Source organism: Thunnus thynnus, chromosome 4 (assembly GCF_963924715.1).
Source record: "Thunnus thynnus chromosome 4, fThuThy2.1, whole genome shotgun sequence".
NCBI classification, from domain to species: Eukaryota; Metazoa; Chordata; class Actinopteri; order Scombriformes; family Scombridae; genus Thunnus; species Thunnus thynnus.
This window is the reverse complement of record NC_089520.1, coordinates 18,722,725-18,745,538: the sequence shown is the minus strand read 5'-3', so window position 1 is coordinate 18,745,538 and position 22,814 is coordinate 18,722,725. Positions and strand designations below refer to the sequence as shown.

The window sequence follows — 22,814 nt, the reverse complement described above, 5'->3', positions numbered from 1 at the left end:
ATGAGGCTTCAGCAGTCTGAGTTAATCATCTCAAGTGGATATTTGCCACATTTACAGTCTTTTTAGCATCAAATTCCCTCTTTGTGTTTCCTCTGACAATGTTTCCCTGTTGAGCTGTGGTGGAAGTAAGGTAACAAAAAGAGGGACTTTGGCACTAAAAAGACTGTAATGTTTAAAGACATCTACTTGATTTGTCTAATTTTGGACATTTTTGAACAGAAGGAGGCTTGTGGTTTTGCCCCCCATCACTTACATTGTAAAAGCATTATGAAGGGATCTTCTAACGGTCAGTATGAACAGGAGGAATGATTATGGCAAGAAAAACTTATTTCAGCATTCAAGTCCAATATGCACAATACCAGTCAAAAGTTTGGACACACTTTCTCATTCAAGTGAATGGGAAGGTGTGTCCAAACTTTTGACTGGTATTGTGCATGTTAACTGTTTAACTAACTACAGTCCAGATGGCCTTAGTAACGTATTAAAACTAACACTGAGTTAGACAATTACATGTTGTACAAACACAAAGACAACATAGCATTCAAAAGACTTTTGAACACCAAATATCAAAATGTATAGCAGTGGAATAGTTATGATTTTTTTAAAATGCTTGTGTTGGTATTTATTCTTCCTATATAATTACTTATTATACATGCTGAACACACACAGGAATGACAGTCAAAAGGTAAAACAGAGTATCCAGAATTTTTTTTTGTTGAAATGTTTGAAACGACCTGTCAATGTTTTCTTGATGAGGAGACCTCTTGTGGTCATGTGAATAATTATGTCCTCTCGAAGAGGCAAAGGCAGAAGTAGTATGATATTGTTACTCAGCCACAAAAGCTCTTTCTCTTGTGTAAAGAGGAGGTTTCGGGTGGATTTAATTATTATTATTATCTGTTCCTGCAGTCCCCTGCTTTCATTTGTTTCTATCTGCGGATGTCTGTAAAAATATGTTCTCATCCATATGTTTACATATGATTAGCATGCAAGGCTAACAATCTGCTGTGTAACTTTATATCCGCAAACACCATAAACACACCTGTCACCTGCCCAGCACAGTGTTGTTAAACTGGAAACACCCTGGCTACACCTCATTTTTAGGTGTGGTTATTTTTATACAGTCTGTGGACAACACACAGCACAGCTATGCTAACGATGCTAGCCAGTGGTGGAAGAAGTAGTCTGATCCTTTACTCAAGTAAAAGTACAAATGCAGCAATTGAAAAATACTCCATTACAAGTAAAAGTCCTGCATGAAAAAACCTTTTTGAATAAAAGTACATAAGTATTAGCAGCAAAATGTAGTTAAAGTATTGCAGTAAAAGTAGTGGTTTGGTCCCTCTGACTGACATATTATTATATATGACATCATTAGATTATTAATACTGAAGCATCAGTGTTAGAGCAGCATTTTACTGTTGTAGCTGCTGGAGGTGGAGCTAGTTTCAACTACTTTATATACGGTTAGCTAGTTTAGTCCAGTGGTTCCCAACCTAGGGGTCAGGCCCCTCCAAAGGGTCACCAGATAAATCTGAGGGTCATGAGATGATTAATGGGAGAGAAAAGAAGAAACAGAAAAAACAAAGTTCTGATAGACAAATCTGTTTATTTTTGGTGAAATATTGGATCTGAAACCATGTGAGAAGTTTAGAGGGAAAAATCACTGTTTGGTGGAGCTGTTAACAACTCATAGACATCTGAAATGTGACCCCGACTACACACTGCTTTTTTTTTTTTTTGACGTCAAAAGCCAAAAAAGTTGGAAACCACTGGTTTAATCTTTAACAGTGTGTTGTATTTTAAAAGCTTGTTATATTATCCATTGTGTCAAATCTTCATCTGAAAAGTAACTAAAGCTGTCAAATAAATGTAGTGGAGTAGAAAGTACAATACTTCCCTTCGAAATGTAGTGGAGTGGAAGTATAAAGTAGAATCAAATGGAAATACTCAAGTAAAGTACAAATACCTCAAAATTGTACTTAAGTACTAATTTACTACTACCATTGTTGTACTGTGAATTGTTATACTCCTCCAATTGTGAAACTAACATTTGTGTTAATGTGTCATAAACAGGATGTACCGTGGGATTTTTCTGCACTATGAAGACAGAATACAATAATATATGTGTCAATTAAGTATCACTTATCAAATGAAAACCTGTAATACGTATAATAAAATTACACGTGTTAAACAATGTGTCAGTGTTTGATAAATGATCAAACAGTTGAAAATGAATGACTAAAATAGATATAAATATAGATATAAAACGTCTTTGAAGGTTCTCCAGGTTATGGTATATTCAGAAGAGCTAAGTCAACTGCACTTGTTTGGATATACTGTCAGTGCCTTAGTGTGTGTGTGTGTATGTTTGTAGTGTTTTACAGCTTTAAAGCTGTAGAGCTCTTTTGCAGATCATTAGCACCCTCTAGTGCTTATAGACATCTAGCACTTGACTTTTGTTTGTTTAGAAAAACAGCCAGGAATACAGGGAATTATACATTTTTGTTTGTTTTATCATGCTGCACAGTATCAGCGTTTGGTTTTAGAAATAATTATCATTACTGTATGTATCATGACTTTAATCTGACTTTAATCTGTGATGTCATACTGAAATGAAACCGGGGAGTTTCATTGAGGAGCCGATCTCTCTCTGACACCTACTATGACCACAGTCTGATCTGTTGACCACTGAGCAGCTCCACTAATGAGGGACTGGCAATCACTGCTCTTTCTCTTTCCCCATTTATCCTGCTGGTCCAGGGATCAATGTTATTTATGAATAAATATATTTATTTTAAAAAGGCATGCAGTTGTTTGAAGCATTTCACATGATTTTAAGTACACACATTAAAGATTTAGTGATTTACATTCTAAGTTGCAGACAAATTACACATCATACGTTTTTGAATTCTAATTTAAATGTAATTGTTTCTGGCACAAATTTAAAAAAGGACTTTAGTATCTTCACCAGAATTATAGTCAGTGTTGGAGAAATTTTAGTTCACATTGTCAGTATTTATATAATGCTGCCCTGATTACAACAAGGGTTTTGGATAGCACATAGTTTTTCAAGGTTCCTGGCAGGTCAGTTGTTCCTGCATCTTGGAGAAGTTGCCACAGTTCTTCTGTGGATTTAGGCGTCTGAGTTGCTTCTGTCTCTTCATGTTACCTCTAGACTGACTCCATGATGTTGATCAGGTCTCTGTGGGGGCCATAACATCTGTTGCAGGACTCCCTGTTCTTCTTGTTGCTGAAGATAATTCTTTATGACTCTGACTGTATGTTTGGGGTCGTTGTCATGCTGCAGAATAAATTTGGGACCGATCAGACCTCCCTTATGGTATTGCATATATGGACAAGAATCTAAACATCTAAACCTAAAACTTTGCAAATTACTGTATATACATTTACTATTAAAGGATTCTAAAATAGAGATGCTTTCTAATATTCAGAGTTTAATCCTGTTGCCTGCACTGCTAGCAGTACATCTGGTCTATAAAATCAAAATGAAATGTAACAATATTTTTGCCAAATACTCAATATTGGTATATTTCCATATAACGTGACTTCAAAATGTATTTTAATGTATATTATGTAATGTATTTTATATCCTACTATTTTGAAAAGAGGACACTCATTAAGTATAATATGTTTACAGACACACTACAACATCTTGGTTATGACTACATGAACAATATTATTACTCCAACAGAGACTTATATGACTTGTATGACAAAATTTTGTATGTGTTTGGCCCCTTTCATACTCAAGCTGTGTCTAAATTAAAGTTTTCCTTAAATGTTCTTCAGATATCTTCATTATCTTAAACCTGCTCTTTCACCAGACAAGAATGTCAGTTTTTTAAAGTGACAGTGTGGTTTAACATGCAGCTTTGGAGATATTCACTGACCATCAACAGTTAGCTTAGCCCCAGTGACTGCACACAGCACTCCAGAAGTCCTGTCGTCACTGTGAGACTGTGGCTTAACTCATCGTTCAACTCTGAACAAAGCCTGCTGATATCTAAATGTAGGCAGTATACTTTTTTTAGGGACATTTAGCACTTTCAAAAGGATTTTTTTTCATTTTACAATTTATGCTTATGTAAAATTGACGATTATATATAATTATTTAAAGACACACTTCATCACAACCAAATAAAAAACACATTTGTTTTTGGCTTTATTTTTCTGGGAGAAAATGAGATTGCGAAAGGTGAGAAATCCTATCCGCTGATTAGATGTTTCTGTTCCTCTTGTTATGCATTGTGACACGAATGTGAAGAGAGAGAAGATCTGTCCAAAGTAGTCTTCAAACTAAATTGAAAGTGTAGCTTTAAATAAAAATTCAGGTGGAATTATCATTAAGACTTAATGGCTTAATCTTAATGGCAGATAACATAATAGTAGATGACACAAAGCATTAATTTAGCCCAAGAAGAAACTAGATTTTGCCATTGATTTATGAAAAAGTAACAAGCAACGACACTTTCTAATATCATCTAGCCCCCTCAAATGTATTTCACAGAACAACAAGAAAAGAACAAATGTGCTATATGCAAGTCTGTAGGCCCAAGATAAAGGAGAAGCCCCCTAAGTGGTTATCTTTTTATCTTGGGAAACAGACAAAACAGACATTGACACCAAACTGTGTGCAAGTGAGTGAGACTGAGTACCCTGCTCTACTGGTCTCAAGAGGAGACTCTTTATGTTAATCTCAGTGGCCACTCCTCACAGAAACTCATTTCACTTAACTTATTCTTGGAGAAGGGGTGGTGTCTTCTTTCAGAAACAGTTCTCAGAGGAGACAACACTTCAGCTGCTCCAGGTAAGTGTGCACCTTAAATATTTGACTTATCTTACACTATATATTATACAAGTTTAGTTTTAGGTTTTGCTTTGAATTGGTTATTTATACAACTCAGTCTGGAGTTGTCAAATTCCTTTAGTACATCTTTTCAAAGAATATGAAGTCTAAGAGAAAAAATATAACCATAAGCCCCATATTTTGAATAGTTTTCTAAAGGAAATGTACGTATATTACCCTTTAAAAATATCTTGAATTTATTATTGATTAATCTACTGTAAATGAATTGCAATTGTTTTGAGTTTCTGCCTCAAATGATCTGTCAATTAAAATGACTTTAACCAGGAGATAAAATACTTTTTTTTTTTTTTTTGAGATAAAAGTAGATATTATTTTCAAACTCCATCAGTTCAGGAGTGGACTCCACTTTTGCTTTGGTAAAAATAACCAGGTACCTAAATGTTAGTGCACAGTGGTAGCTATGCATTTGGCAGTAGACAGAAAACCCAGTTAAACCAAGTGATAGTCTGACTTTGTCAAATTTGAACCTGTGCCTAATTTACTTGAGATGCTACAATATTTTACATTTGTGATACAAACATCACTGTGATATTTGTCTCAAACCACCAGGAGCCCTGTCCTCTGGTCACATATGATGATTTGTTTTAGGTGGAAATGTAATTGCAGTGAATGGGGCTCTGATAACTGCTAAACTGGTTGACACTGAAGGTTAAAAGAACTACAACCCTGTAAACAAAATGCAAACAATATCATGCATAAATGTTTGTCTTGGATCACAATAACAGACAGCTTTGCAGTCACATTATTTAGTTGTATTAGAGTGATCTCTGTTACTAAGCTGCCAGGCATCATATACAAACAATGCATTTTTTGTTCAGATAACCTTGATAAGCTAGTCAATGTAAATTTATATTTCCAAAACAGCATACACATGCTTTGAAAAACACTGTAATGTATAGTAGTTTATCTGTACATGTAACTCAGGAAACAAGGGTAATCTTTTGCAGACAAGGCAGTGGGAAGTAGGGGTGCCGGGGGTGCTGCAGTACCCCCTGGTGGATGATAGAGGACCTGCATGTTCACAACTATAAAGCCTCTGTGCTGTATACGAGGGTATAGCGGGCTTTGTTTTAAAGCTAGAGAGAAGAGTCTGGTATCATATGAAACTAGATGACCTAAGGCATCCATTAGTACCAACAATGTCATGCTTGCTAGCTTGTTGGGAAGGGAGCTAAATAATGCTCCAAAGTTAGGCTAAATTTTGGCAAGAGAAAAACTGGCATAGCCACTTTCAAAGGGGTCCCTTAACCTCTCACCTCAAGATATCTGAATGAAAATGGGTTCTGTGGGTACCCATGAGTCTCCCCTTTACAGCCATGCCCACTTTATGATAATCTCATGCATAAATAACTCAAAAGTAAAATAAAAAATAACACTAAAACTGTGTCGAAACAACCCCTTGTCTTGAGTGGCTTTCTGGGTAACATTAACCCAGTATTGTGTTGGTGCTATATTGACCCAACCTGGGTAAAATTTTTGTATGTGGTAGGCCATTCAGGAAATAATTAATGTGGAGTGAAATCTGAGAATATTGGAGAGAAACCTGAGAATGTTCCATCATTATCTAAAATACTAAATGAAAAAAAAGAATTTTCAACCAAAGTCTAAGATCATTTAATATAAACCAACATGTATCCCTGTGTACAGTATAATATACTTCTACTGTATGGCACACTGACAGACACCAATTTAACACTAACTAAAGGTCGAAATGGACCAAAAACGGAACTCCCCGGTGAAGATGAGTCTGATGAACCTTGGGACCAGACCGGGACCTACTCCACCTAAACCTCAGGAGAGGGACCAATGGGCCAGTAAAATGGAATTCATCCTGGCAGTCGCAGGACATATTATTGGTCTGGGAAATGTCTGGAGGTTTCCGTACCTTTGCTACAAAAATGGAGGAGGTAAATCTTTGTTGTGTTGGTCTTTTATTTTAATGTGAATTAAATGATCTTCGGTGACACAGAGTGGAATTACTGCTATTGCTTCTGCTGTAATGCAGGGGCGTTGCTAGGCCTATATTAGGGGTGCTACAGCCCCCCTTACATCTTCTTTAGCCCCCCCAAAATAAATCTACATTATTAGCTTAAATCATCAATAGTTTTTTCTTCATTCATTTTTCATTAAAGTCGATAGAATTGTGCCATTGCTTCCCCACATTCACAATGTACCTAAAACGCCAGGCACTAGGACCTGGGAGAGGCTGCTGCTGCTCTAATCCAGCGTTTCCATTGGCTGTGCTGCCCGTTCAGAGCCCACAGTAGAGCATGGATGTATAAAGGGAACTGGATACAGGAAGAGCGCCAGGCTTTGAAGCAGGCTTTGACATAGCGGCCATACCGTGTAATTACAACGTCACATGATACACACTGGCCCAAAAAGACTTTTTCCCATAGACTTACATGGTGAAAGAGACGTCTGTAAATCAGCGGATACATATTTTTGAGAGTCACAACCCCTGCAACATGACTTGTCTCACTATCAGAATTAAATCCGTTTGGTCCGATCACATTTCAAAAGCCTAGAAGAGCCACATGATTGAATTGTTTAATCCCCATTCAAGTTAGCTGGAGGGCTAAAATGGAAGTAGCCGACTCGGCCAGCGAAAGTCACTAGTGCGCTTCTCTATGGGCCGCACAATGCGGAAGATCCGTGTACTTTCATACCCGGGTGTCGATTTTGTTTTGCTTCATGCGCCACTGAGGAACTCTCATAGGAATGAATGGGGCCCCACCTCCGACGCTGTATCCAGTTCTCTTTGTACATCCATGCAGTAGAGACTAACGGTAGTCAGAAACAACTGAAGGGACAAGATGTTGGCGAAGATTTTATCAAAATAAACATAATATACAGGGTGAAGTAGTTACAGAGTGAAGATATCTAGCTCCAATATGAATTTGTGGCAAATGATGGTCAATGTAGTGAGCTATCAAGTTGTTACTCGTTTGTTACTTACTTAACGTTAGCTAACCTTAGGTTTAAGTGAGGAACAGACAAGAGGATAGGCCATATAACACTAACATTATACAGTGGAAACCGCATATATATCACAGTTACAGTGATCAACCGCTTATATGGATCAAAAAGCTCAGGACAGAATCATTCCTATACAAATGCTGTTTAAATAATTTGCTATAGTAATCAAGTAGTCCGCTTACAGAGTTCATTTTGGGTCTTTTCACACATGAAAACATGGAGGAAAAATAAAATTATGGTACCTCTATTTTTTTTTTTTTTTTTTTTTTTGCCTTACTCTCATAATACACATATGATATTGTAATTAGCGGCTGCGGCACCATTATCAGGGGTGCAGAGGTGCTGGGTGTGTTTATTTGTAACCACCGTGAAACAATCAGAAAATAACATTTTCTTCCTCTCATTCACCGGCTTTCAGGCTACCACTGCTCGCTCTCATCATCCACTTTCCAGCTCACTTGACCACTGCTACTCTCTCTCTCTCATCTTAAAATGAGTCAGGAAGGCGTCAGCAGCGCAACAAGCGTTACAGTAAATAGCAAACCTGGCCATTTCATTACTTTTTTATTTGTGTAATAAATATACAAATGTCAATTAGATGGTAATCTGCATGAGAAATAAAGACAAAAAAATTAGTTATAATAATCATCCGCTTATGGTGATAAATTTGACCCAGCTGAACGTGATCACTATAAATGGTTTCTACTGTACTAGCCAGCTGACCAGCCAGCCAGAAAAAAGTGTGAACGAGTGAAAAAGATAGAAATAATGTTATTGACAGCTCTTTGTATACTTTGCTTTCATATGCCTCTTAAATATTTCAAAACGATCATATCAGTAGGCATAGATTGTTGTTTATAATCAGTTAATGTGAAAAGGTCACATTTTGTTGATCATAACGCAATTTTATATCCCTCAATTGCTCAACATGTAGATGGAAATATGACATTTCTTCAAAAAGGCCAGTCAGGTGAGAAGATTTTGCCAGTTCAGACAAATACAAACTTAAACTGGTTGATCACTCATTAAGCCTAAAGTCAACCTGAGTTTAATAAAATAACATGTTACTGAAAACAGGCAAGGAGGGGGAGAGGAGGAAGATGGAAGAGACTGACAGGGCTGAGGGAGCAGGTCTGATGGAGGTTAGTGATCAAGAAGAAAGCGAGCGGGAGTTGTTTAAGCTTTCAGTTAAAATTAATACTGAATTTTATGACATAGGCCTATTACTCATACTAGGAATAAACTTGCCTAAATGATTTTATGACATAGGCCTATTACTCATACTAGGAATAAACTTGCCTAAATGATTTTATGACATTTTTAGTTTTAGTTCAGACATCAGTCTGTATATGACTAGCATATGTAGGACCTCTAAGAGAGAGGAGACAGCATTCCTTGACTTCAATACCTTTGCTTGATCTGTGCCTATTGTGAGTGGATGGAAAGCATTTAAGTCATATTAGATCTGTGCCTATTACAAACACTTATTGCTACTCTAAAAATTCATGACAAACAGACATTTTGGGGCCATTTAAAAAAAAAAATCCTCCCCCCAGCTCCCCCTGGTAAAGGCTTAGCCCCCCTGACCATAAATCTCTAGTGACGCCCCTGCTACAATGTTTCTCGATTCTCAGAACTCAGAAACCCATTTTTCAGAGACCCAAACCAAAATTCTGAGTGTGTATTCTCAAGACAAAATCACATCAGTTGAATTAAAGTGATGCAAACTATCTTAGTTTGATGAAAAACCTTGTGTGCATCATGTAAAGGCTGTACTGTAGCTTGTCTTGTCAGGGATTAAGCTGCGTTCAGTTAAAAGTCGGCCTGTTGGGCAACATTTTGCAGATGCCAGTGGTGAAATAAATGCTTCAGCTCTGCCAGCTTTGTTATGAAGTGACTATGACGTCTTAAAGTGAGATTTATTACACCTCTTTGGCAGCTGTACAACCCTCTGGACAACCTGACTAAATCCTTTTACAATCTACAACTACAATCTTGTTTTTACAAATCCTTAATTGTGTGCAAGAAATATTGCAATATTACTGATATTTTAACCAGATGTTTTATTTTTGTTTTAAAGGGGTTTTCTTCATACCTTATGTTTTGTTCTTGTTCACCTGTGGCATTCCACTCTTCTTCCTCGAGACATCTTTGGGCCAGTACACCAGTCAGGGTGGAATAACATGCTGGAGAAAAATCTGCCCCCTTTTTGAAGGTAAATACTCACAATGTTCATTGTTTGTTTTTTTTGTTTTTTTAGCTACAATAATAAGAAAATATTTAAACAATGTTATGTGATGGCAAAAAAGCCACCATACATAACTGCTGTGTTGAAGTTCATACATGTTTTAAATCTTTTATAATTCATTCACTTGATACAATGCAACTGTGCTACTGTACGATACTTGTAGTTTTTAACTTACCTCACTGTTTTATGTACTTAAAGCTGTAGTGTTGGGCTGGGTTGAAATCCAGCATGTACAGTTTGCTGCAGGTGTCTGTGTTTTCCCAAGCAGATGCTGTGGGACACATTTAGATTGGAAGTCGGGAATACTGACTCAGAACTATTGACTTCTGACTTGCACTGGATTGCAGCATATTTCCCATAAATGTGGCCATTGAGGCTTTATGTGTCATGCTAAATTTGTGCTCTCCAGCTCCATTATAGAGATTCGGAGGATTAAAAAAAGGATGTATATTGCACAAAATGATGAACATCAGGGCAAGCTGCTGTGCCTCCTACAGCTTTCCGAATAAACACAATTTTACATGAATCAAATTCAATTCAAAAGTCTGTTTCCACGCATGTAAAAATGCATTTGAATGTTGACTTATTTTATCACATCAATTTTATAAGGCCATAATATGTCATGTGCATGATGTTCAGTGGAGCTCTGCCCCCAAGTGACCAAAACAAAAAGCTTAGTGCTGCTTTGATGTGTATGGAACTGATAGAGGCCATGAAGAAAAAAATAACAAATTTATACTCTCGATCTAATAATTTGTGATTTCGATTTAACGGAAATTCACCCACCGCCATCTCTCTGAGATCCCTGAAATGTATTCAATGTGACTAACAGACTTTTTCTAACTATTATAAGTTTCATGCCCCTGCAGATGTCACCTAGTTCATAAAAACTCAGCTTCAGGATTGCTCACAAACCTGAAGTAAATAAAACAAGTTTTACCTGCTCTTCATTCAACACACAACACTCTCTTTAATACATCCATGTTCAACATGCATCAGCACAAGTAACTGACGTTACAAGGGAAATGTCTTCTCTGTTGCTTTCTTCAAACTTCCAGCTGACTGAATGCGTTTGGTGCCTCTACAAGAGGGGAAGAGGCAAAATGGATAAATTGGGAGCACTAATGAAGTAATCCGTGCACACAAATTATCAAATAGAGAGCATAAATTATCATTTTCTTCTCCATGGCCCCTCTTGAGCTCCGTAGATGTATTTAATGTAGTCTGTGTGCTCTTTGAATCTTGAATGAAAGTCATTTTGAAAGTTAGTTTCAGTAGGTTTAATATCTACTAGATTCCTGCTCTTGCAGTATCAGATGTCAGTAAACACAAAAGTGTTTCTTCGTAATTTTGGCATTACAACGTGACATCACTATCTCTCTACAGGCTTAGGCTATGGGAGCCAAGTGGTTGTTTTGTACACTGGGGTGTATTACATCATCATACTGGCTTGGGCATTCCTCTACCTGTTTTCATCCTTCAAGTCTGAGCTTCCATGGGCGAGCTGCCACAACAGCTGGAACACAGGTACCAAGACTTAATTTTCAATCTATGAACCATATCACTGTACGTTGTGTTTACTCTGCTAATCAGGTTTTTACAACCTCTCTTATTCTTTCACCATGTAAGCTGGCTGTTTTGAACACAGTCACAATCAAACATCTTCTTTGCACCTGCATGGAAATAGTACGTCTTCAGTTGTAGAATTTTGGGAGTAAGTACAATAGTATGAATTAAAGCATCATATAAGGGCAGTTGTTTTTTTGTTGTATGTTCCTTACTAAACTTTGTTACAGGAGGAGAATCTTGGGGCTGTCTAGTGGAATTGAAGAAATCGGTAATATTCGTTGGGACTTGGCTCTTTGTCTACTTCTTGCCTGGATTTTGTGCTACTTCTGTGTCTGGAACGGCGTGAAGACCACAGGAAAGGTACAGAAAAATCTTCATGTTAATGTTGGCAACACTTTAAGTCCCCTAATTTAGCATTTATAAGTAGTATACAAATGTTTAGTACATAACATAACAAACAAGATGATGACTGTAATAATATAAAATATGTCTTCGTAGGAGAAGTTATAATTGTTGCCAAATACTGTTCAGTAATACTAACAAATACCAAAATATCTACTTGTAACTACATTATAGAGTAAACTTGTTCTTAAAATATTCTTCTATCTTTTGACTGTTGTTTCTGTCTTAGGTGGTTTACTTCACAGCCACATTTCCATACATTATGCTGGTGGTGTTGCTTGTTCGTGGTCTTACATTACCGGGGGCCAAAGAAGGAATAATGTTCTACCTCTACCCAGACCCATCCCGCCTCGCTGATCCAGAGGTACTACACTATTACTGCTATTACAAATTTAAATGTTGCTGTAATTATAATCATTGTTCAACCCTATCTTGTAGACATTCAGATCGCGTTTCTTGAAGGAAATATAATTGCTGCCTGAGTTATGTTTACTCATTCTGTTCTTGTACAGCATGAAAGTCGTAGGGAGGTGGCGGTGTGGAGGGGCCAGAGTCTTGTCTGTGGTTAGGTTTAGGCAATAAATGCACTTTAGTGACGGTTAGGGATTGATTGTGGTTCTGATTGAATGTCAACAAAGTAAACATGTCCTGTTTTGTGCTACAACTAACTTTTGACTTTTTCACTGTTTTACCAAGACCTCAATCTTTCTCTAACCTTAACCAAGCGCTTTGAGTACTAAAATTTAGCCATAATCTAAACTAAGAGTCAATGAGCTCTTTGAGGCTGTGTTTCAGCTACAGTCAACATGCTAACATGCTCACAATGACACAATGCTAACACCATTATGTTAAACAAGAATGATGTTTAGCCTACTACGTTTGCCATCTTAGTTTAGCGTGTTAGCATGCTAAGTAGCACTACATACAGTATAGTTGAGGCTGATGGGAGAATCATTAGTTTTACAAGTATTTAGTCATAAACAAAAGTATCTGACAAATAAAAAACTGACCTGAAGACAGCTCTAAATGGAAAGATGGGGCATCACCATCTTTATTACAATTTATCCTGTGGGGAACATGAATGTCGGAACCAAATTTCATGACAGTCCGTCCAGTAGTTGTTGAGACATTTCACTCACAATCACAAATTTGCACCTCATGGTGGTACTAGAAAAAAAGCCAGAGGATCATCAAAGACAGTATGCTTTATCATCTGGGGACCATGGATGTCTGTACAAAATATAATGGCAACTAAACCAGTAGTTGCTGACCGACCAACTGACATCTATAGAGCTACACTGCTAGCATGGCTAAAAATGTTAATCATGCTTTAGTTGCTATGAGCAAATTTTGCATTGCAAGGGCATATTGTGAGAAAACAAATTAAATACTTTGACAATGAATGTTTTATGACTTGACAGATACCCTCATTAAAAACGTTTCTTAATTAGTAGCAATCAGTAGTATTGACCATGATTGTAATTTCCAGGATGTGGGGTTGCTTTCTAATAAACCTAAACTGAACACACCTCTCACAAACCCCTCAGGTTTGGATGGATGCTGGCAGCCAAATTTTCTACTCCTATGGAGTTTGCACAGGTGTTCTGACATCTTTAGGAAGTTACAATAAGTACAACAACAATTGCTACAGGTTTGTATTTTTATATTTTCACTGACTACTCAATTAAATTTTGCTTAAACTTCTTACTACTTACTGTAGTTTGGATCAGAGCACAGGTTCAGTTTTAACATTCTTTTTCAATATTCCTTCAACAGAGACACAGTTTACCTGTGCCTGTTAAACAGTTTAACCAGCTTTGTAGCTGGCTTTGCCATCTTTTCTGTTCTTGGTTTCATGGCAAAGGAGCAAGGTGTGGACATATCAATGGTGGCTGAATCAGGTATGGAAGTTTATCAATGCGTTTTTGGATTGACACTATTTGAATTATTTAAGAATAAGACCATTTGATCTTAAATCTTTACAGGTCCAGGGTTGGCATTCATTGCTTATCCTCGTGCTGTAGCTCTAATGCCACTCCCCCAGCTCTGGGCCATTTTCTTCTTTATTATGATCATCTTCTTAGGATTAGACAGTGAGGTAGGACTACATATCAACACTGTTTGGAATGCTATCATTACACTATTTCTTTTGTATAAATACAAAAAAAAAATCTCTTTTATCACCATAGTTTGTATATCAAGAGGCGTTGGTCACAACCATCTCCGACATGTATCCCTCCTTCTTTCAAAACAACTGCCGCCGCAAACTCCTTCTTCTTGCCATTAGTGTTGGAAGTTTCTTTATTGGCCTGCTGATGGTTACACAGGTGAGTAGTTTTTGACATTGATTTCTCTAATCAATTAAGTCTTTATTTGTAACAATGTAATAATTACAGATTTATAGCTATAAAAACACACAAAACAATTACAAGTATTTGAAGCTATAAACAAGAGGGATAGATGACCTAAAAGAAAGATTTGAAGTACAATGATTTGTACCTATGTATCAGAGGAGAAACGGGAAAGAACCTTTATTTACCCTAAAGTCTCATATTTATGGGAACAATAAACTCCTGCAAAATATGTATTTTTTTGCCGTATTTGGAACATACACTCAGAGTAAATGTTAGACAAACACAGAGTGTGGATAATAAAATAACATCCTTTCAGTGAATTCTGTTTCTCCTTGTTTTACCAGGGAGGCCTTTATATTTTCCAGTTGTTTGACTACTATGCCTGCAGTGGGATGACACTCCTACTTTTTGCTGTTCTTCAGTCTGTCTGTATTGGATGGGTCTATGGTAAGGAGAACTTTTAACTTCGTACAATCCGCTGGAGCTGTTGTTCTGTTGGATTGCTGTGTGTATGAAATCATGTTGTACAGCCAAGCAGTTTTTAAATCAGAACCCCCAGTAGTGTTACAAAATCAACCTGAGAGTTTGCTAGACAGTTAACAAGACAGAAAAGCAGAAAACACATCTCATGTTTTTTCACATTACCCCTTTTTCTTGTAAATTATTCATAAAATTGTTCAAATTAAACATCATCAACATATGTAACCTGTGATGGGTCACAAGTAGACATTGTTTTGTTTTAAAGTGTCACAAACCAAAAAGGTTGGGAACACCCTAACACACCAACTTTGTGGGGCCGACTTCTGAGGAGTCGGATACAAAATCATACACATAACATTGAGAATGTGATGGAAAATTTCTTAAGTTTAGGTATTTCACACAATGTAAGCATCATACAGCCTCAGAGATACATGATCCATAGGTAATACTGATGTTTTTATTTATAAATTTGAAAATTACAAAAAAAAAAGCTGTGTGAGGCCATAACACTAATGTAGCTAACTTATTATTTTACTCATTTTCCAAAGGTGCAGATCGTCATTATGATAATATAAAGGACATGATTGGATATCGACCGTGGCCTTTTATGAAATATTGTTGGCAGTACTTCACACCAGCTATCTGTACTGTAAGTATTGGAAATGTAGGCATGTCTCCCAAGTAACATTGTTCATGCTTTACTAACAAGCAAGTGTATCTGACAGCTGCCAGAGACTTCTGTCCTAAAGTCAGTCCATGTCTCCACCAGATGGAAGACAGTACACTGGTGGGGTATTGTGCAGCAACTCAACAAGGCTATTAAATGTCTTCATACACTTTAGGAAGAAAACAAATGTAATAACTTGCAAATTAAGTAGGAGAACTTCAGAATGACAGGTATGCAGCATATTCAATAAGCTTAAGTGCCTAAAGGTGAAAGAAATAGAAAGAAAAAGGTGAAAGAGCTTAAGAGTGAAAAGCGTGACAACATTTTACAAACAGATAATCCACTGAATGAAAACAATCCACACAAAATATTTAGTAAGACGTATTCTTAAATCATTTAATTCTGCAACAGTAAACATACATTATTTTCTAAGGTAAACTTCCCCCACTCTTAAAAGCCACATTATAATAGATAAAGGAAAAAAACAACACATTTGGATGATTTTAACATCAATATGAGGAGCAAACCATTAACAAGTTATAGCTTCACCTGAGCCATGAGAGAGTAGAAATATGTGCAGTTTTTAAAAAGTAGATATATTCTTTCTCCATATACAGTTAGACGTTAGGAAAATGAGAAGAGAAATCTGAAAAGTAATTAAAAATTTTAATTTAAGATTTTTTGAATGTGAACTACTAAATGTGCTGTTAAGTGTAATTTTGAATGAAATGTTTTAAAGATCTGTGTAAATTATTAGTTCACCACCGGCTTGTTTTTCCTAAAGAAATGTTGAATTATATGATGATCCAAAGAATGTAGATATGAGAACTTAATCTGCAGCTATTTATTTACTTGAAGAAAAGAATAAGACCAAGGTTCATAATTTTTCAAGCATTGCATTGGCCAAAAACAAAGTCCAGTAGACAAGGGATAACAGAACTTTTGTTATTTCAGGAAAGGATATGTCACTAAGTTGATCATTTATAGCAAATGATTTTACAGTTTTCTTTGTTTTTTAAAGAAAGTTTTGCTCCTTGAGGGAGCGCTCAAGACACCAGAGCAGCAGAGAGGGTTTAACTTTGAGAACTAATTCCTTTCATGAAAAACAGATGAATTACATTATATAGAACCACATAGAGAATATAGAGAGGGCTGCAAACACACATGGATATTAGATGTTAGCAGAATCAACAATGCTAAAAGCTTCACCCTAAAAGAAAATTTAGGGTGGTTGAAGGAGCTGCAGCAGCAATCAATGTTAGCATGAGGGTATCAACAATAGTGAATGAAAATTGTGAGGTTATGAAAACTTGTATGACTGGATTTTTTTTTTTGGAACTTATTTTATTTCCTTTTCTCAAGTGCAGTCATACAGTACAATCAGCTTTTCAAATATTTACATTAATACAGGTGTAAATGAAGCAATGTTAAGGGTCTGTTCATGATTTTTGACCTTCCATCATGTGTCCATGTGTCCATCATCCATACAGCCATTATCAGTGCATGGGAGCCATTATTAGTGCATAAGTAAATAAAATGAATAATGATAATAATAATAATAATAATAATAATAATAATAATAATAATAATAATAATAATAATAATAATAATAATAATAATAATACGTAAATAAATTAAATAAATAAATAAGTAAACAAATTGTAAAAAACAAAGCAAAACAAAACAAAAAAAAGTTACAAATAAATACACCAAAAAAAAAAAAAAAAAATTAATTTAAATAAGAAGATGAATGTGAACATCATTCTCCTCAGTGGGAAAGAAAATAAATAATAGGTGACCATTTCGTCAAGAACACCTCTGTCTTTAGTTGTAACCTTGTTACAACCTTGTTATGTTTTTCATATAATAGACATCCTTTATCTTCTCTCTCCATTGTGTCACTGTGGGGGGCTGAGGTTTCAGCCATGAGACCGTAATCATCTTTTTGGCCACTGAAAGAAGAATTCTCAGTAATGATATCTGACTATTGTTTTATAAATTTTCTGGCAATATTTCTACAAGAAAGTAAGATGGTTCTAATGGCACCTCTATTTTTAAACATTTTTTAATCTCATTTTGTATGTCATGCCAGGTATGACTGGATTTGAATTCCCTTTTCTTTGTGTAAAAGCCTACTAATTAGTAATCTGATCCTGGATCTGTTTTGATGCCTTTTCTTCTTTTCTCTCTGCTTTTTCTAGTGCACATTTCTCTTTGCCTTGGTCAAATACACACCACTCAAATTCAACAACACTTATGAATACCCCTGGTGGGGCTACACCATCGGAGGATTCTTTACTCTCTCGTCAACTCTTATGGTTCCTGGATGGATGCTGTATGCTATGAGTGTCACTCCTGGAACACTAAGACAGGTATGGTCACGTATTGTTGCTGTAACAAAAAAAAAGTAGATCAGACAATAGAGTTAGAATAGTTAGTGCAGATGTACAATAGAAGTTCAGTTTTGTACTGAAAACACATTTTCACAGGTGTGTCATAATGGGTACATTGTTAGACCAGATGTTTACCTTTTGATAACATAAAGTAGTTTCTGTTAAAGGTGCACATTTTTACCAAATCAGCCTGCTCTAAAGGTACAGTAGCGATCATCAGAGAGTTTTTGTTTCATAGACTGTTCTAAATACTGTTATTATCGGAGTACTAAGAGTTTTGTGTTACAATTCTTGCTGAATCAGAAATGATAAAATCAGATATTTGTTTTGACCTTCATCAAAAATCAGTTAGCGTGGTTCATTGGATGGGATGCCTGTGTGGCTCTTGTCCACCACCACAGAGACGCAAGTAGAGCAGGTAAAGCGACTGGTGGGAAGCTGTTGAAAAATCGTGCTGTTGCTGCTGCACTAGTGACTTCTTCAGGTTTATCAGGCCTGTCTGGAGGAGGTTACGATCTAGGGGGGGGGGTCCACTAAACAGCATGTGTTCAGGTTCAAGTGACAAAGACCAACATGACTCTTTATCTGTCGGGAGTAAAGGAAGAAGTTCTGTAAAGTTGTTGTAGAGCCACTAAGTCCACAGAGGGAGGAGGTTGGGGTGGAATGACAAGTCACCAAAATGCCACAGGGACTGGGAGACAGCTGTTTGGTTCCTGTTTCCTAACCAACAGCCAACGCTGGTTTCTTTTAACTATAACCACAATTGTTCCCTAACCTTTTTATTTTAGTATCGTTATGGGCATTTTTTTGAAGTCCTTAGTACAGACAGTAGATGAATAGAAATGAAGACGAGAGAGTCCCTGACCAGACTCAAACCACAATCTTTCCCTAACCCTAATCATGTTGGTTTTGTGCCTAAACCTAACCAAACCTATAACGGTGTCATATCAGAAAAGAGTTTTATTTTTGGAAACGTTTTAAAAAGGCACTGACAAATAATGTTGTCCTGCCAATGTGGTTTCGGATTAGCAAAAATCTACTTTATGTGTTGTGGAGGGCAGTTACAAACAACATTTTTGGCCTATAATTTGGAAAACTTGAGCACAAGCTCTTCACTGGCTGGTTAAACAAAGTGGCAGGCAATTCTATGTGAATCAGAAAAAGTGTGTAGCTGTCTGCAACAAAATAAGTTGACAAAGGCAGGCACTGCTGTGTTCGGCATTTATTTGAAAAAATAAAAAAAAACAACTGTATTGTAGATGATTTTGTCTGTTGCTCTTTCTCCACACAGAGATTGAAAATTCTGTGCACTCCAGCAAAAGACCTACCCACTGCAACGTCAAATAAGCCATCAAATCAAGAGGCATTTCAGACTTTCACAGACTTGTACACTCTCCGCATGACAGAAAATCCTGGTGACAGAGATGGCAGAGCTCAGAGATCATCTATTATTTAAACGGCAAGAAATAAAGAGTACATCCTGACACTAAAATAGAGCCATAACAGCAGCGGTTTTATGTCAAAACTGTCCACAAAACATTTGTGAAACTCTGGGAAATGCACATCACAATATATTTCAGTGCTTGTGACATCAGTTGTGAACATACTTTTTATATCTCACGTTTTTGCCAGCTGGCGGTGTATTTCTGATAATGATTTATGTTACAATTACATTTGAAAATCACACTGTAAGATCTTTTTTAAAGGAGTGCTTTTTAAATAACGACATTGAGTCTTTATTATTTTTACTGGGGTATTAAACAAGCCCTCTGGTAAAAAATAACAATGTTTTTAGGAAGGAGAGAAATTTCTTTCCTGAGATTAAAAACTGTGTAATGTTTATATACATTTGTGTATGCTGGTTAGCAGTATATTAAACAATGTATTTCTGGTAATGCTAATAATATTAATTACTGAACATGTATTTATTAATTAAAGGGTATTTTAATATCTTTATGTGCTAACAAATACAACTTGAGGAAAAAAACGTGGTTACAATACTAATATTCTCAAGTTTTTTGTATAATTAATTGAAAAATGACGGTAGACTATACTTAAAAAGTTAAATGCACATTTTAAATAAAGAGTGTATATCTATGGGTTCATTTCCATTGTTAGAGAAAAAAACTTGAAGCCTGGGGAAAAGAGTGCATTCTGAAATTAGCTATAAAATTGATATATGTATGTTATTTAAAATGGTAAAATACTATATTTACTAAACATACTTGGGTACGGTAAAGAAAAAATAAAGAAAGTTTTAGGTATTTTGAGCATTTTACAATACAATGTTGTGGGTTTCACAAGTATAATAAACAACACCTGCACACCTTTAACACCTGAAACTGAGTGAAAACTGGGTATGCAGGCTGTGATAAGAATCCCTTAATTTCACTTTAATTGCAGAGTAATTATAGGCTATGTGAGATGTAATGTAAAACGTCAGTGTTCAACTGTTTTGCACTTCAATTACAGTGTAAGTACAGGTTATGTGAGTTGCAATAGTAAACTTACTGCATTCCTGTTGATCACTGTAATCACAGTACATTCACTTACATGCAGATAAACCTATGTAAATTAAAACATATGTCCAAGAACAAGTAACAAGAAACACTTTCCCTTTTTTGTTTCAAGATCTGCAGCTTTGTATCTTATTTTATGTTTTCTTCAGTGACAACAAAACTCAAAGAAGAGAGAATTTCTGCACACGCAGTGAAAATAACCTGACTTTAGAGAAACTCGTCACCTATAGGCTCATTGGTAACAACACAATGCAACACTTCCAGATGTCTGATTGTAATTATGGCGTTATCATTAGATGTCAGCTAATTTCTCATGGAACTGTCTCTTCTTCAAAGATGATTTTCTGTTGCTATTGCCCCATGTTTTTCCTAGTTTCAGCATGAACAAAGTCGTCCTGTCAAAGATTACATTTGTCAAATAAACCTCAATGAAATCTGTTGAATGTGGCAGCTTGAATCTTAATAAAAACTAAGAAAAGAGAACATCTTACTCTCCTTTCGATGTTCTTAAACCTGCAGTGCGGAACTTTTACATATAAATGAATGTCTGTAACACTCAAGCCCTTGCCAAACGAGTTTACACAATGCTGATTAAGCCTTTCACCGCCAGGTAAATCTCTCTGTATTTAAAAGTATACAGAGCTTTTAAATCTCATGTCAGGCATGACATTCCCGTACTGACCATTTGGCCATTAATTGTTCAGCTCTTCTAGACTTTCCAAATGTTATAGGACCGAATGGATCAAATTCTGATAGTGAAACAAATCATTTAGCAGGGGTTGTGTGACACTCAAAACAAGTTATCCACCATTTTACAACCACAACAATAGGTTACGTCCAGTGGTGTACAAACAAATCCTGATGGGCTGTGGACAGTCAAAAAATACATTTTTGGGCCGGTGGACCGTCAAAACATATCTGTTTTGACTGGCCCTCTCTGTGTGCCTGTCATTCTGGGTGCACATGCTGCATGGGTATATCTGTCAATCACAGCCGAGCGCCCTCCTTTACTCTCACTGCCAGAAGGGGGAGACAAAAGTCCTGCATTTCAGCTTTAAACTGGTTGCAAGGGTGTTTCATAAATGATTTGACCACTTATTTATTACTTGTCATTTGAAAAAAAAAATCTCTTGGCTTTCTGATCATTTTAACTTGCTAATGTGTATACATATTGTATTTTAGTGTGTATATCGGTATTTTGTTCTTGCTATTCAAACATTTTCACTATTCAGCTGATTTTCCTTTGATTTGATAAATGTTTGGTTTTGTTAAGCACTTTGTAATTGATGATTTTGATAAGTGCTATGGATATACATTTTCATCATTTTTAGTTTGACTGATTTATTATTTATGACATATCTGCTCTGACAAGACCAAGGCTTTTCTCCCAAGACAACTCATTTTCTGTTCAGCTGAATTTGTATGTCTACCTTTCTAATACTTAAGCTTCTTTTTCAATCTTCCTATCCCAAAATTACATTACAGTACCCCTATATTTTTAATAGTAGCCATATAGTATAAAAAAACCATACATCCCTTTTCCAGACTTTATGTTCTTTACAAGCACTCCATATTTCAAAACATCTTACAGTATATTTTCCTAAAACGCATTATTTTCTTACCTAAGTGTACCCCGGTGGTCTTTGTAAGTATATTGTAATTTTACAATAAATTGTATGACAACTAATGCTTTTTTTTTTTTTCACACTTTCTGTTTTCTTACCCAGCAGCGATATTACTTCATTTTGTAAGTGATACAGTAAGTTAGTTACAGTAGGTATACAGTATGGAATTTATTTCTATGTCCTTATCTAAACCAGATTTTTTACTTTGTGCGCACAACAAAATTACAATGTAATTTCCAACTGTAATATCACACTTTGTTGCATTTTAATGTGTCAAACACATAAAGGATATGATGTTGTGTGCAAATACAATGCTTTTTCCTAAGTCATAAAAAATATTTTATCAAAACTATTCATAAACAAGATAGCAGAATGCAAATTGTGAAAGTAAATTTTAGTAAAAAATTCTCTGGTGATTTGTAGTCACTGGTAGATAATAACAGCAAATAATGCAGCTATCTATGAGTTCAAAGTCAGTGCTTACAGTGTAATCTGCATGTGAAAATGCTGTTAGGAATCCACTAAAGAGGATCATATGCAAAAATACATTTTTAACCATCCCAGTAATGTTGGAAGACTCAGATAATGAAATAATATTAATTGCCTTGAGTTTAAATTTATTTGTGTCCTTCTTTAACATAGAATTCCCTAAACTATTGTTTTCTTCCACTGTACCTGTTGTTCAGGA

General features: G+C 36.0%; 1 protein-coding gene across 1 annotated transcript; it reads left to right on the top strand.

The window, feature by feature from the left end:
- Positions 1-3,314: 3,314 nt before the first annotated feature.
- LOC137181447 (sodium- and chloride-dependent GABA transporter 2-like) lies at positions 3,315-21,743 on the top strand. The gene is made up of 14 exons (XM_067587161.1): positions 3,315-6,797; positions 9,950-10,084; positions 11,504-11,644; positions 11,747-11,831; positions 11,914-12,046; positions 12,318-12,452; positions 13,636-13,739; positions 13,865-13,989; positions 14,074-14,186; positions 14,278-14,415; positions 14,787-14,889; positions 15,471-15,571; positions 17,791-17,961; positions 19,274-21,743. Exons 1-14 carry the CDS (start codon positions 6,602-6,604, stop codon positions 19,436-19,438), a joined length of 1,845 nt encoding a protein of 614 aa, XP_067443262.1. The 5' UTR covers positions 3,315-6,601; the 3' UTR covers positions 19,439-21,743.
- Positions 21,744-22,814: the final 1,071 nt, after the last annotated feature.

Bases quoted from the DNA above. Each gene is read 5' to 3' on its own strand.
- LOC137181447 (XM_067587161.1), top strand. From the start codon at position 6,602: ATGGACCAAAAACGGAACTCCCCGGTGAAGATGAGTCTGATGAACCTT. The intron at 10,085-11,503 runs GTAAATACTCAC...ATCTCTCTACAG, and splicing joins AATCTGCCCCCTTTTTGAAG to GCTTAGGCTATGGGAGCCAA. The intron at 14,890-15,470 runs GTAAGGAGAACT...CATTTTCCAAAG, and splicing joins CTGTATTGGATGGGTCTATG to GTGCAGATCGTCATTATGAT.